General features: G+C 42.0%; 1 protein-coding gene across 1 annotated transcript in view; it reads right to left on the bottom strand.

The window, feature by feature from the left end:
• The window catches only part of ush2a (Usher syndrome 2A (autosomal recessive, mild)), a 222,274-nt gene that overhangs the window by 84,005 nt on the left and 121,699 nt on the right, over positions 1-16,570 (bottom strand). Inside the window, exons 47-52 of the mRNA XM_075463126.1 lie at positions 15,574-15,721; positions 13,751-13,893; positions 3,093-3,802; positions 2,637-2,806; positions 2,373-2,539; positions 2,169-2,257 (exon numbers count right to left, since the gene is read on the bottom strand). Coding sequence (XP_075319241.1) covers positions 2,169-2,257; positions 2,373-2,539; positions 2,637-2,806; positions 3,093-3,802; positions 13,751-13,893; positions 15,574-15,721 — 1,427 coding nt within the window. The remainder of the gene's footprint in view (positions 1-2,168; positions 2,258-2,372; positions 2,540-2,636; positions 2,807-3,092; positions 3,803-13,750; positions 13,894-15,573; positions 15,722-16,570) is intronic.

Here is a 16,570-nt window from a genome sequence, read left to right as displayed (position 1 = left end):
GTGATTAAGTGGTCAATCTTGAGGGGAGTATTATGAATGAACGTCAAGACTAATTATTTCTCAAGCAACCTTGATATTAATTTAACAAGTGACATGGTGAGGTGATACAGGACACGCACACACATGCATACACATGAGTAAGACCTGGACTACACCAACACAAGCACAACACAAGGTGCACACACACACACAAATAAACCACAACTGGGTAGGGTCATTTTGAGTTAGGTAGCTCATTTCCCAAAGTGCGTGTTGGGTGTGCTCTGTGGTGGAAGTCATTTACAGATTGAATAGCTTGATGTAATCTGGTGATGGTAAAGACAGCAGAGACCCTGACACAGAGCACTGAGGCTAAGGCCAGTACAGTATGTGTGTGAGTATAGTATGACTTATAGTCAGGATAAGTGAGAGAAGGAGACATATGATAAAGTTAGGAGTGATAAAAAAATATTGTGTGAGAACACTGTGTGTATGTGCATCTATGCATTATGTTCAGTGAAAACTCAGTCAACTCTATTACTAACAACACAGATCTACAGTGCACTGACTTACTGGTAAATTTAAGATGTTGCAAACAAACTCACGTTTTGGAGTCTGGATTGTTTTCTTTTGATTTTTTTTTAAAATTTAAATTATCCATGATTAAAGCTCACAGATCTGGAAAAGACCATATCAAATCGATGGCTTCATTAAGAAAACACCAAGATTCCTTTGCCACAACTAACAACTGGCAAATGCAAACGATTGTAGGAAAGGTAAATTGTGTGTCAATAAGAAATGAGTCAATTCTTGCCGGTAGCTCCTGCCACATTTCCTATGTATTCAACCTCTTTAAAGTTAGAAAGAGTACTGTTTGAAATAACAGATTTTAGTTCACTCTAAAGGTTTTTAAAAGCAGTTTAGGTCAGAACTCAGTGGTGTTCAATTCAGAAGACTGTCATTTCCCTGCATCCATTTTTTTTTGTGCTGTGGGATGTGTCAACAGACTGATAACCCTCTGAAAGATCAACAACCTTTACCTCAGACCTAATTTTCCATCAGTGGTCTGCTAAACTTCTGAGTTCTGACTTAATAATTCAATACATTCTATACATTTACTGTCTATAGAACCAGAGACAGCAAAGCATCCCACAGCATGGCACACCTTATACTTTCTGTTTTTTTACATCATTATCTTTTTTTCTTTAAAGTCCGATACATAACTTGCATAAAAGTCAAAAGAAAATGGTTTGTCATCATCAGAAATCCAATAGATACCAACAGAGGAGACTTTATCTGTGCCTCGATAGCCTGACAACAGTATACCAGCTAAGAGAGATTTCTTCATGAGAAACAGGAAATATGCCTTGAAGGAGAGGAAAGGAATCACATGTAGAGAATGAAAGAAGATACTCTGAATCTTCCACTGTGTTGTCAAGGTCAATTGATAACCAGGAAGCAGCCTGCCTGCCTGTCCAATTAGCAACAACCAGGAAGGAACAGTTTCCGTCTTGGACCTGTCACCCCTAAAGCTGTGCTGCTGCAGAGATGACAGGGGCGGTTCTGAAATGATGACAGGCATTAGCATTTTTCTGCAGTTAGCATTAGTGCAGGGCTGTAAGTGCAAGTGTGTGCGCATCTCTTTGTGTGCGCATGCATACAATATTGTTTCAGTGGCTTTCATTGATAGGCCTTGATGTGAGATTAGCCACTGGTGGAATTCAACTCTGGTCAGTCCTTCAAAATGGCCGACAGGAAGGAAGCTGCCTAAGATAGGGTCACAGCCCCTCCCATTTCTGAAGGGGACCTTGAGTCGAGTGCGTTTCTCTCTCATTAAATCCGAAAAGGGAAAGACAGAAGAATCCGTGTGACATTGCGTTGTGTCATCTACCCTGTCAAACCCAAAGTGACTGAGGAGATTCTCAATGAAGCTGAACTTTATTTTTTCCCTTTAAAGGAATGTATGTAAACATTTCGTAAACTCTTAAGAGTTCATTCTGTGATTTGGTTAGATGTTTTGGGAGAGATTACATTCAGTGTAAGAACATGATTTAGATAACGACACTGTGCTTCAAATACATTTTGTTTGATTTAATAACAGATCCAAGAATATTTTATAGAACCCACAAAGAATATGTAAAAGAAAAATAATTCAAACAAACAATTAACAACAAAAATAATATTCTTACTTGAAGTGACTCTGGTCCCAAGACCTTCACCCTTGGTGGACTGAGACCAGCTGGTCGAGAAGGCCTAGTAGTGACGCTGGCCCAGGACCCTGCAAGTATGTAACAAGACGTTATTAAAGATCCTTTTTCTATGACTTTACTGAAGTCTGCACTCGACACATCGCTCTCACTTTGATTTAGCGATGCTTGCTATTACAGCCTTACCTGTAGCATTTCCAGCCTGATTAATTAGTACAAGTCGATACTCGTAGCTAGTCCAGGGACTGAGAGCTGACGAGGAGTCCAGGAAAGAAAGAGGGGGCGGATCTGGTGGGAGATGACCCACTGTGGAGATTTCTTTGGTCCCAGCAACTCTACGCTCTATCAGCCAACTACAGCCAGCACAAGGTAAAATACGATTGAAATTACGCATTTAAATACAGAATGAAATGTGAAAGGGGAATTGAAGTGTATGTGATCGTCTCTCACCGTTCCAGTGGTCCATTGCTTCTCGTTGGTGAACCCCAAGATAAGAGAACAGATGTGGGAGTGTCAGAGTAGAGGTGAGGTGCAGGAACCCCTTCAGGAGGAGCTGGGAGGGTACGAAAATGCTGAGAAACCCCAGATACAGAACAACCCACGCTGGTGCACGCTTCCACCTGGATGTAAGAGAGCAGCTTTGTCAATGTCAGAAATCCAGGGTTATGAGGTGTAAATCACAAGTTTATAGTGACAACAGCATTCAATCCATATAAAATCTATATTTTGAAATCAATATTCGGCACCTTCAATGACCTAATAAGTCTTTAACATTTCAGTTAAACTCCTAAGCATTCATTCATTCATGTAATTGATATCATCTTATTTTTTAGCATGATAATGTACCGCCTTCCATTTTAATGCAATCTTGAAGCTGTTATTTTCCACTGTACTAAAATTTGGTACCTGAAGGCTGTACATCTGATCTGGAAGTAGGTTGAGGAAAGTGTAGCTGGTGGTATTCCCAGGAACAGTGACTGACCAAGGCGTTGATCTTGAAGCTGCACTAATAGAACCGGGGATGGGGCTGACGACAGAGTCTTGTTTTAAAAAATTATCAAAATGATAGCTGCTTGCATTGTGCGCTGGGTTTGACATTGAGAAGCTGGAACTGGCACTGGTGGTATTGAGTTCAGCAGGGAGGAATGTCATGGTGCTGGGGTCTTGGCTAATACTGCTTCCATGGGTGGAATCAGTCTGATTGCCTACTATAATATCATGCCTCAAGGTGGAGAAATGGTTATGGAGTGTGTGTGTAGTGTCTTGAATTGTGCTTGAGCCATTATTAGAGCCTATGCTGATAGGAGACATGGAGATGTGGCTTGAGCCCTGAGGGGTGGTAAGATTAGATGATGCCCTAAGGTTGGAACCTGAGTTATGATGTACTCCCTCTATACTGGGCAGCAGGCTTAGGTTAGGACCTAAGCTGGGGCTAAGGGGCAGGCTGGTGCTGGCGATTGGACTAGGTTTGTAATCTAAGGAATTGATGAAGCCAGGGTGAAGATAGAGGGTATAATTTGTAATAATTCCATTTGGGTGTGTAGGAGGAACCCAGGTAACAGATAGACTGCGAGAATGAAGCCCCACTACAGTTAGAGTGTCTACTGGTCCTGGACCTGTGGAGAGAGGAGAATAACAGATGACATACGGGGAGAAAAAGAAAAAGCCAAAAAGCTTATAGAAGAGTGAGAGAAAAGTGAGGATGGATATTCATTCTAAAGAATTATGTGACTAGTAAAATCAAGAATGACATCAGAAGGACAAAGTGATTTTGATACCATTATCCAAAGGATTAACATGGATATTCTCTTCCTCATTTTCTTCCCCTGAGGAAACTCACATTGTATTTATGGATTTTGCAGCACTTGTGACAGAATGTAAATCATGCAAGAGCATGTTTCCACAAGGTGAAGTGTAGGCTCATTGGACTATGAGAAACATTGTAGCACAACTTAGTACTGACTTTTCCAAACACAAGCACATGGCATTCACATGCATACAGACATACTTGGATGATCCGTGATTTTAGCAGAAGCGAAGGAAGGATAATTAATATTCACAAATGAGCCAATACATGACCATTCACAATTAAGGCACACAGGGATTATCTTAATGTATGTAAAGGTCTGAGATAAGTACGGCATGAGTAGGGCCAGTCAGTTCTTGTGTTGGTTGTGGAAGAAAAGGATAAGAGTAAAGGCTTGTTATGGTCATATAACTGGATTTTAGTATCAATTTAACAGTAAGACTTGGCAGGTGCTTCTGGCCAGCAGAGCTGAGTATCTACGGAAAGCGATCTGAGGAGGGACAAAGCAAGAACCTGCATAAAAGTGATTGAGGATGTGCTGAGAGAAGTCTGATCAACAGAAGTTCCACCTCTGAATTTACAGGATTTAAAAGATCTGCTGTAAACAACTTTGTGAAGGACTTAAGGGAACATTTAAGATCTTGAAGAGTCCATTCCTCTGTTATAACAGGACACAAACAATCTCAGTGAACCCAATGTATGAACTCATCAATTTATATATAGAATATATATTTCAAGTTTGGTGGAGTTCATTTAAATCAAACATCTATAAGAAAAACAGAAACAAAACTTTTAGTGAAACTGCGCTTAGCGTCTCAGAGAGCTAATCGATTTCTTGCTTGGGTCCCATTTGTGTTTATGTTCACTGCAATTTTCATCACATGGGACAGTGTCTTAAATTATTCCATTCTGAAGGAAAAATGATCCCTTTAAAAATATGCAGAGATGCACGTCAGAGAGCCACAGGCAAACACACAGTCACATGACTTACACAAGTCCAGGCAAGGATAAGAACCCACACAAAACCAGTCAGAAGGATATTTCACTTTACGGTAGCTCATTTGAAGGTAATGCCGCTTCCCCCCCTCCTCCCTCTGCATTTACATCCCACTGTAGCGCCCTATAATGGACACACACACAGACACATACTCTTCCTAACGCAAGCGCTAACTCACTTGCCCACACCCACAGCGATGCAGTATAGCAGTAATGGTGCTGTGTGAAGGGCAAGCAGATCAAGGTGACTGAGCGGACTGAGGGAGCGTGCTGCGTCGCTAAGTGCTACCGCTAACCGCTAACGGCTTTCCCAGATGGCGGTGTGTGTGTAAAGGAGAGACAGAAAGGGTGAGAGGGAAAGAAGATGAGCAGTAGAGAGTATGTGTGCATAAGTGTATCAGAGATTAAGTGTGCAAGCATGTTTATGTGTAAGTCAGCATGCATGCACAGGGGACAGCAGCTGTGTAAGTACAGTGTGTGCACATTTTGCACACTAGCTATTGATTGATAGGCCTTACTTCCCACAGAGTGAGAGGCCAGCTAATGCCCAGTAATTGGCCTCAGATGTCCCAGTTCTTCTAAAGGTTTAAGATATCTTTTAGTCTTTTAACTTTTAACAGTAGATATGTCTTTCCCGATTCTTAATTCACATTTGAGCATGCCCCTTTTGAGAAAGTATCAAAGTATGTTAAGACTTGAGTTTGGTTATATACAAACCAAGCACTTTTTTCAGGAGTGATTGCGTGATTTGCTTAGCCAAAGTACACAACTTTGGTAAAGCAAAGAAAGAAGGGAAACCATTTCAGAAAGTTGAATATTTCCAAAAAATCTCTGCTAGCAAATTAAGATACATGACTATTCAATATTATCCATGTAATTTATTTGATGATAAATCAAATGGCTCAAAAAGAAAAAACTGCCAAAGAGAGTGACCATGTCTGCACACATAATATAATGTCCAGCCAGAAGGGGACAAAGGCAAATAAAGATTTGGAATAAGATGGCAGCCATTCTCTCTTCCTCTGTCTCACACGCACACATGTTCAATCTCCCACACAAATAAACAACAATATAAAAAATGGTGATGTAAAGCTCGGCTGATTTTTACAGATCACAAATGGTTCCACCAACGGCTTCATCTCTCCTTCAGTCTTACCCTTCCTTCTGCTCTTTCTCTGACCACATCCTTCCTTCCTTCCTTCCCTCCCTCCCCCTCTCTCCTATCACCTCTCTCATTTTCTTCCTTCTCTATCCCCCATTTGTGCTTTGTGTGTCGGGGGCCTCTTCTCCTCTCTCTCTCTCTCTCTCTCTCTCTGGTCTCCCTGCTAAATAAACAATGCAGAAAGTTGACCTTTTGGGTTAACAGGTTTTTATGCTAGCTCTACTCAGCACTCACACTGATTCAATTACCACCAAAGGTCCACTGAACCCCACGAATAACCAAGGAGCCCATGTCCCTGTATGCCTATGTGCATGTCGCTGTGCACCACAGCACACTTTCTTCTGCCAGAGGAGGGTTGGGGTCTCTACCTACCCGTTTGTTGACCGTTTAATTAGACACTTTTTTTGTGTCATCTGTTTAAGATGTCCAGTTCAGTAGAAGTGTAAAGATTTAAGAGTCAAGCACAGAAATGTAGACAAAGAGTCCTAGACTGCTCATCATTTTGTAAACAAGACAGTCCAGTCAGTCACCTTGATCCAGTTCCTATCAACCAAACAACATAACCCCCACTGTTACCCCCATTCCTCCCTCATCCCCTCTCTACCCCTCCTCCTCCTCCTACTCACCCACCCTCCTCCCCTCTAAGTGTTGAGTGTTATTTAGGCTTTACTGGCGCGTGTAAAATTCTGCAATTTGAAGGGCTGTTAAGTTTTTCAATTGAAATTTTCATTTAAAATGCAGGTGATGCTTTTTTTTTTGTCCTTTTTTTTGGTAACTGGCGCTTTATTGCTCTCTGGACAGGATGGAACGAGTGTCGAGGGACTGCGTAGCAACACTTCTCCGTCTAGTTTTCTGGCTGCGTATCTCTCCACCTCTTTTCCTCCGGCACTCCTTCTGTTTTCCGATCTCTCATCCTACCCTTTCCAAAAGCTTCCCACTTACCCTTTTTCCAGTTCCTTCCCTCCCAATGTTTTTCTCTCGCTCTCTCTCTTTCATTCCCCTCTCCCTTCATCCCTCCTTCTGCACCTCCCCTTCTTTACTCCTCCTCTCTCCAGTAAAACACAGTAGCAGAAGGCTAAAACAGGAATGCAGGGCCGCCAAGCCTTAAATCACATTTATAAGGATTTGGTTAGCATAGTAATAACACAATCAAGTGACAAGGACTTGGAGAGGGGGAGGGGGTGTGGAAGAATAGTGTGTGTGTGTGTGTGGTTGTGTGATTGTATGCTTGTGAGTTTGCGTCTTATACATCTTTGTGCATATGTGTGTAGGCAACTGTCAGTCTATGTATATTCAAGTGTGTATACACGCATCCATCCGAATGAGAAGAGGAAGGGTATTATTTTTAGCCTTGCACGGGGTCCCATGCAAGCTTGTGTGTGTCTTTGTGGGCTTGTGTGTATGTAGGTGACGGGGCTTTTGAAGGTGAGCTGAGGCTCCTCTGAATCATAAGGAGGACGTTTTTCACTATATTCTAGTTTTCTGAAACACTGAATTTTGTGTTTTCATTAGCTTTAAGCCATAATCACCAAAATGAAAAGAAATAAATGCTCAAAGTATGTCACTGTGTGCAATGAATCTATATAATATATGAGTTTCACTTTTTGAATTGCATTACTGAAATGAATTAACTTTTTATTGATATTCTAATTTATTGCGATGCACCTGTATGTCGTCGATCCACGTATGTATATCGTAAAAATGCTGAGCTTTACTGTTATCAAAATGGTTACAACATGGTGTCAAAAAGTGACATGTAATATAGAGAGAATTTACATTGCATTTTGTATCTTTGTTTTGGTACAGATTATTTAAAGTCATTGTAGCGTTATCGGGTTCAATGAAGAGGCAGCGAGAAAGAGGACGAGGCATAACCAAGGTCAAGTTTGATCTGGATCCAGAACATCACGACTACATTATGTGCATTAGCCTTTAAGTAACCGCAGCCCTCATGTTACATTTGAAATATTAATCGAAAACGTCAGTACCCATTTCAGTTGCTGATGATTTGGAATAATTCATTCAACTTTTAAGAACGTCACCTTCTGAGATATATACATGTATGATTAAAAGAGTTGGAAAAAAGGTTGAAAACGATCTTTTTAACTAAAATGAGGAAATTCAACTTGTCAGTTTACATTGACTGTACTCAATGTACTCACAACAGTTATAAGCAACAGAAGGGTTTCATTACATCATGTAGCAACAACACAGAGGGTTTTCTGTGTCTAAGGAATTGGGGAGGATTATTTCACGATGGCGCCTATGCGGCTCACATTTTGTGCATGTGCCACTCACATCAGGCAGTGACTCACAGTGACAGGGATATTACACTGTTAAAGGAAAATGTTCCTAAAAAGAATTTCAAAACGCACTACTCTCACTTTTTTTCATTTTATTTCTTGTTCACTATGTAAAAAGTCCAAGAAATGTATAGTAATTTATATCATTTCACTTCACTGACTTGCGACAGAGAACAATCATGATTTTGATGCAAGTTAGAGCAGCGCAGAACACTCCCTGAGTGAGTTAACAAACCCTTTGGTCACTTCAAAATATTGTGCTACAAAAGGACCACAGAATTGAATCTTTTTCACAGAGGAACGGCGCAACCAGTCTGCTCCAGGCCGGCCTAAGCAGAGTAAAAACATACTGCAACCAGGTGAATGAATGCTCATCATTCGACAATTGTGCATCAACAAAAAACCCGTAAAAGCTGGAACTGTTACAGACTGAGCTCAGCCAGGACAGCCGTGTGTGACTACCACTTGTCAGGATTACCAAATTCACATGGCACACCTGAGAAACAGATTTTAGCCATCACCGCCAACTGCTGCTGCAGGAACAATGGACCCATGAGAGGAATTACATTGAGGAACTGTTTGTGTGATTATGGGATCTGACTGTATCATCTATACTCGTTTTTTATTCCCTTGACTATGGCTTTTGACTTTTGAGTGCTCTCAGCTTTGTTGAGGTATGTGAAAAGTGTTTAAAAAGAAAATATAAATGTTTTCAGTCAACATGATGTTCTTTTAAAGTAAAAATGCTTTGCTATGGAGTTAATTTCTGCTCTCCATTTTTACATATTGATCTGGACTCATCGAGCTGCGGTCGTATCGTCGGACTTGCGGCCGTATGTTCTGGACACTCGGGTGAAGAGAGGGGCGGAGCTGTCAACTGATCACCACCTGGTGGTGAGTTGGCTCCGCTGGTGGGGGAGGAAGCCGGTCAGACCTGGCAGGCCCAAACGTATTGTGAGGGTCTGTTGGGAACGGCTGGCGGAATCCCCTGTAAGGAGGAGTTTCAACTCCCACCTCCGGCAGAGCCATGTCCCGGGGGAGGTGGGGGACATTGAGCCCGAATGGGCCATGTTCCGTGCCTCCATTGTTGAGGCGGCCGACCGGAGCTGTGGCCGTAAGGTGGTCGGTGCCTGTCGTGGCGGCAACCCCCGAACCCGCTGGTGGACATCAGTGGTGAGGGAAGCCGTCAAGCTGAAGAAGGAGTCCTATCGGGCCTTTTTTGGCCAGTGGGACTCTGGAAGCAGCTGATGGGTACCGACAGGCCCCGGGGGTGGATGAGGTCCGTCCTGAGTTCCTCAAGGCTCTGGATGTTTTAGGGCTGTCTTGGTTGACATGCCTCTGCAGCATCGCGTGGACATCGGGGGCAGTGCCTCTGGACTGGCAGATCAGGGGCGTGGTCCCCCTCTTTAAAAAGGGGGACCGGAGGGTGTGTTCCAACTATAGGGAGATCACACTCCTCAGCCTCCCTGGCAAGGTCTATTCGGGGGTACTGGAGAGGAGGATCCGCCGGATAGTCGAATCTCGGATTCAGGAGATGCAGTGTGGTTTTCGTCCTGGCCGTGGAACAGTGGACCAGCTCTATACCCTCGGCAGGATCCTGGAGGGTGCATGGGAGTTCGCCCAACCGGTCTACATGTGTTTTGTGGACTTGGAGAAGGCGTTCGACCGTGTCCCTCGGGGACTCTTGTGGGGGGTGCTCCGGGAGTATGGAGTGCCGGACTCCTTGATATGGGCTGTTCGGTCTCTGTATAACCGGTGTCAGAGTTTGGTCCGCATTGCCGGCAGTAAGTCGGACATGTTTCCTGTGAGGGTTGGACTCTGTCAGGGCTGCCCTTTGTCACCGATTCTGTTCATAATTTTTATGGACAGAATTTCTAGGCGCAGCCAGAGCGTTGAGGGGGTCCGTTTTGGCGACCTCAGAATCGGTTCTGTTGGCGTCGTCAGGCCGTGACCTTCAGCTCTCACTGGAGCGGTTCGCAGCCGAGTGTGAAGCGGCTGGGATGAGAATCAGCACCTCCAAATCTGAGACCATGGTCCTCGGCCGGAAAAGGGTGGAATGCCCTCTCCGGGTCGGGCATGAGATCCTTCCCCAAGTGGAGGAGTTCAAGTATCTCGGGGTCTTGTTCACGAGTGAGGGACGAATGGAGCAGGAGATTGACAGATGGATTGGGGCGGCGTCTGCAGTGATGCGGGCTTTGCACCGGCCCGTCGTGGTGAAGAAGGAGCTGAGCCAGAAGGCGAGGCTCTCGATTTACCGGTCAATCTATGTTCCTACCCTCACCTATGGTCACGAGCTGTGGGTAGTGACCGAAATGAGTTTCCTCCGCAGGGTGTCTGGGCTTTCCCTTAGAGATAGGGTGAGAAGCTCGGTCATCCGGGAGGGGCTCGGAGTAGAACCGCTGCTCCTCCGCATCGAGAGGAGTCAGATGAGGTGGCTCGGGCATCTGGTTAGGATGCCTCCTGGACGCCTCCCTGGTGAGGTGTTCCGGGCCCGTCCCACTGGGAAGAGGCCCCGGGGAAGACCCAGGACACGCTGGAGAGACTATGTTTCTCGGCTGGCCTGGGAACGCCTCGGGGTCCCCCCAGAAGAGCTGGAGGAAGTGGCCGGGGACAGGGACGTCTGGGTTTCTCTGCTAAAGCTGCTCCCCCGCGACCCGACCCCCGGACAAGCGGAAGATAATGGATGGATGGATGGATGGAAAAACTGGATTATGCTCACTTTACAGCTCTAGTTCACTGGGCATGCTTACTGACTAAAATGCAGGGTGAAAAGGTAGAATAATATTTTATTAATGCAGCTACTCATTAATTAAATAACATGAATTCTTTGTGTTCTGCCATTACCTCTAACCTTTTTATCCCCTTTACACTTCCTCTCTCACAATGCTTTAAGTTCACTTTAGTTAAAAAGGGATTTTTCTTTAATGTTCTAATGTTGTTTAATGTTCTCTCTCTCTCTCTCTCTCTCTCTCTCTCTCTCTCTCTCTCTCTCTCTCTCTCTCTCTCTCTCTCTCTCTCTCTCTCTCTCTCTCTCTCTCTCTCTCTCTCTCTCTCTCTCGCACACACACACACACACACACACACACACTGTTACTTTCTAAGACTGCTTTGCTATGATCATTTGGTTCAAGTGGAGCTTTATTCATACTCTTCACAGCACTCTGTAACATACACCTCCCCAGAACGTACATATGCCCACAGACACACACACACTCTTAGATCACTTAGCTGGTGTGAACATGGGAGTAGACAGAGGAAAGGGAGCTGTCCAACACCGCTAGAGTTTATGTTCACAGGAGCCGTCTGTCTGTTCTGCAGCGGCAGGAATTCATAGGGACCAAATTACATTAAAAAGATGGATATAAAACTTTAATGGAATGATAAAAAGGAAAGGAGGGAGTGTGGGTCTCTCTCTTTCTCTGTTCTGTCATTAGCCTTCTCTTTTCTTCTCTTCCTCTTTTTTCTCATTTCCTTATTTTACCCTTTTCTCTGCGTTTTTCTTTTACTTTTTCACCCCATTTCCTCTCTTATTTTTGCCCTCTATATATGAAGGAAGGGAAACTAATTCTGTGTTCTGTGAGTTGGAAAAAACAGAGTTGGTGAAAGGAAAGGGTGTGACAAAAGAAGAAATATATATATATATATATGTGTATAAATTTATAGAAAAAATGGATAAATTGAAAAGAAAACATATGATGTGATCCTCATTGTTAATAATGGTCCATGTCAATATACATTATATCATACATTAGTATCTGTAGTAGTATATCAAAGCGGAAACCCACAGCTCCAATTTCCAGACCCAGATGAGGTTAGAAGGATCTCTCCCAAAAGGGATACTGTAAAACCCAACAAACCAAGACACTATAAAGAACTAACATGTGTGCTTAGTTCTAATTCGCATATCGCATGATTATGTTAAGAATTATATGTATATGCGTGTGTGAATTTGAGTGTATGTAAGGTGCTGTGTGCTTATTTCATGTATGAATTCTGCATACAAAAATTTCACTGAAACGACACAACTTAATTTAATTCAAACCCTTAACACTACTATCATTCAAATGAGAACAAATTAAATGCGAAAGGTTGTCAGTTTTTCTAGTTTGTGGGAAATGAGATTAGGAAGAGAATGTATGGTGGTTTTTATGGTGGTGACAAACTTCACATTGGAAATAGGAAATCAAACCTGGCTGCACCTGGCAGTCTCCTATTATAGGTTCAGATCCCTATTTATGATAAACTTCCACACTTGTCATAATCTTTAGCATTTTTGTTAAACAATTTTTTATGTGTTTTTTTTTTTAAAGTACGTTTTCACATTAAAGTAATAAAATAATAATTTCTTGTATTAGCATTTCCTTAAAGACGCATGAACACAAGAACTGTCTACTTTGCAATTGCTGAGTTTAAAAATGTGTAATGAAAGCCCCCTGTGTTATTTGGTGTGAGAACACGTGTGTGTTTGTTTGTGTGTGTGTGTGTGTGTTCGTTCACTGGAGGGATTTCAATTTCGCATTACAATGAGAAAACACCAGAAGTGTAATTTAATGTATCCTAAATACCTGCATATGTGTGTATCTGAATGGATGTGTGCATGTATAACTATATGAGTAAATGCCTTTCATGTGTATGTATTTATACACACATACACTCATGTAGACATATTTGGTAGGCATTTCTGTGTATGAACATGCAAATGTATCAATGTATGCAAATCTCAGCTGCTTAATGATAATGTATGTGATAATAGTGTGGTACTAATTAATTTATAACTTTGCACTGAGGAGGCAGTTCCAGTGGCTAATATGATTCTATTACAGCAATTAGCCCACAATGACACTGGCTAGGTCACTCACACACAGACACACACCTTACAGTATGCAAATCAAATCCTGTCAGAGTGTTTCACCCAATCGTGCCTATACCCACATCTCCTCCTCCGTTCTCATTTTTACATGAGCCGTCTGTCACACTGACCACTTTGACTTGCATCCAAAAATTAAAACTAACTTTGTGCACTTTCAACACAGGAAAACTGGAAAAGTGCTCTGCTTATCACACCAAATTTGGTTTGTTACTTGCTTTGATCATCCCTTACAATGAGCAGATCTTCCGGAGTCCTTGAGTTTTATCTGAACTTTTTTTTTTGAGAACCAGCTGCTGCCAGTCACCTACCGTCCATTCACGAGCAAAACTAAGCCGGACTGATGATATGAGTGTGTGTAGCTGCACCAGCCAGTGAGTGATAAGTATGTAAAATTTTATGTATGCAGTTGTGTATATGATTACTTACTGTCCTCTGCAGTGTGCAAGGTTGCCCAAGGGCCAGCAGTCTGTCCATGAGTGTGTGAAACCACCACTCTGAACAGGTAGTGCGTGTACGGTGACAAACCCTTCACATAATAGGAAAAGGTGTCTGTTGCATTTTCCATAAGCCTGGGAGTGGATGGACACAAACAAAAATACATTTACTGACATATGTGGATCTGGTCAAAATTAAATGTGTTGTATTAACAGGTGGTTAAAGGGAGGCAGTCAATAAACACACTTATAAATGCTGATCTAGTTTTGGCACTTTACAGCAGTGAGTTTAAATAAATTGAAATAAATCCTTTGCATATTTACACCTTCTCTGTAATTACAGAAGGTAAGGAGACTTCTGTTCTTCCAGATAGCCTGGGCTGCTCAGACTGACCAGCTCTAGTCATCTGAACAGACACTGTCCACCATTCTGCATCAGCTCTGCTGAAAATCAGAATTCACAAAAGTGCTTCATTGGACACGTAAGAAGTATAAGCACAAGAAGTTGAGGATGAGACACATTGTTTTCTAGAAAATTACAAACTCTATAACCAAAACTACTTTTTATGTCATCATTGGGGAAGATACTAATTTGGTTTCATGGAGGGACTTTATTATCTTATGGAGATTCAGCACTGGACAGCTCCACATAGCGTGTGCTCTGCAGTTGCAGATCTTTCGGTGAGCTGATGCCATGTCTACATGGTACAAAGTGATAATAAGGGAATTTAGCAGACTGTAGGTTCTTATTGCAAAACTTTGTATGCAGAATAGAACCCTACTTTTTACTGGTATGATAAAACAACATATTTATGGGCATATTTCAGTAAACGTGCAGTACCAGTTTCAGGAAGAATGCAGTCGCAACTTAATCTGAGGTAGTATAATTGGAAAGCAAGATGATCTTTTAAAAGAATCTAAAGAAAAAGTTGCCTGTACAATACATGTGTCTGCCTGATGTACTACAACTTGTTCTCTCTAAACTCTGCAACGACATATAAGGCAAGTTTTAAATGACCATTGAACAGAGCCCATGTTTCCCAGACTTACAATATTCTCATAGCTTTTTATTTTATTCCCACATTACAGACCTGATCCCATATCATATAATCTTACAAATGAATCGAGGACAAAGTAAAGGAATATTGTCATAAACGAGGGACCGTTGACCATTTAGCATCAGATGGATAGAGGGGATGAATGAATGAATAAATCAGGGAACAATGAGATTTCCATAGAAGAAGGAGGAGGGCATGGCTGTCTGATATATAATACATGTAGCTAGTCATTTATTTATTACCAGAGAATGAGAGCCTCCTCTTCTTGGATTAAATTGCAATTTGTTGTCAGGAAGCATGTAATGAATACATATCAGATGCACACCCACTCTCTCCTTTTATTCTATCACATTTTTTCTACCTCACTGTCTTTGATTTTTTTGTCTTTTTAACGATACCCCTCCATCCCCCTGGTCCATTCTGCCTTTGTTTTTCTGATGGTCTGTCATACTGATGTGACATTTTTAACTGTGGTGTATAATGCATCCATCTAAATGTACTGTAAATGTAATATGTGGATATTCATACGTTTTAGGTAGATCTGTGCCTAAGAGGGTTATGGGTGCCTGTCATTCTCTTAGAGCCATTTCAAAATCACATGTCGCCGTCTCTGACAACTTTCATGAACTGCGTTTCATGTTTTTTTATTATAGGCCACCTGTAACTCAGTGAATCAAATGTTTTCAAGAAACAAAGGAACAGTGTGTCTACATGTTTACTTGTCTTATGGATTATAGTGTATTTGTTGCTATCTTACCTTTTTACAGGCCTCTGTGGGGATGTCCTCATTTGCAAGCTGTAGTGGAGTGGGCCTGGTGCGTTTGCATTGGCAGGGGCAGACCAGGACACATTCAGACTGTTATAAGTTGCACTGGCCAAAGTTGGAGGTGACAACCCATCTGGGGCTATGAAGAGAGGAATGACGGTGAGGAGGACAAGGCATAAGGGCAAGAAATTAAGAATGGATAATGTATTGAAAACAGGATGGATAGTGAAATAGGGAAAGACAAGACCACAAGACAGAACAACACAAAAACAAAATATACTATACTATAATAAGAATATGCTCATTTCATACTGATGTTTTTAATCTGATTAATACGCTGCATCCTAAATGAATGACACCTCCACCTAAGAATAAGTCGGCTTGGGGGCTAAAGAGGCAAATGTGAATTTGTGGCACACTACAGCTGAAACATTGAAGGGCTCACTCTGATCCTTGTGGTCCGTTATTTATCTGATCTACCTCACTTAGCACCGTGAATCACTCAGCAAGTCTATATTAACTGTCCCTGTAGCCCCTTTTTTGTTTTTCTCTTCTTGTTATTGTTGTTTGTTTCAAGCCACATTAATTATTTTTTTTTTTTTTTTTTTTTTTTCATATTATAGTTGTGTCTGTGTGGGGGGTGGGGGGGATTGATGTAACGGTATGTTCAGTGACTGTACATCATTATTTGTTTTGTGTTTGAATGAAAATAAAATAAAAATTTGATCAAAAAAAAAAAAAGAATAAGTCGGCTTGGAGTTGAGTAAAAAAGAAGAAATGATTAAGAAAAAGAGAACAAGAGTCAAGAGTGAGAGGGAAAGAACAGAAGAGGGGAAAAAACAAAACAACAACTGTAAGGGATGTTGAGAGTGCCTTAAGACCCACCATAACATAATCACTGTATCTGTCTAACCTCACTCTGTCAATAGAATTTTCCAGCAGAACATCTTCGTACGGTGTTCGTGTTGTCAAATCAGTAAAAACATCT

This window comes from Odontesthes bonariensis, chromosome 1, assembly GCF_027942865.1.
Source record: "Odontesthes bonariensis isolate fOdoBon6 chromosome 1, fOdoBon6.hap1, whole genome shotgun sequence".
In the NCBI taxonomy this organism is placed as follows: Eukaryota; Metazoa; Chordata; class Actinopteri; order Atheriniformes; family Atherinopsidae; genus Odontesthes; species Odontesthes bonariensis.
The sequence above is the reverse complement of the archived record's forward strand: the minus strand, read 5'-3'. Positions and strand labels throughout refer to the sequence as shown.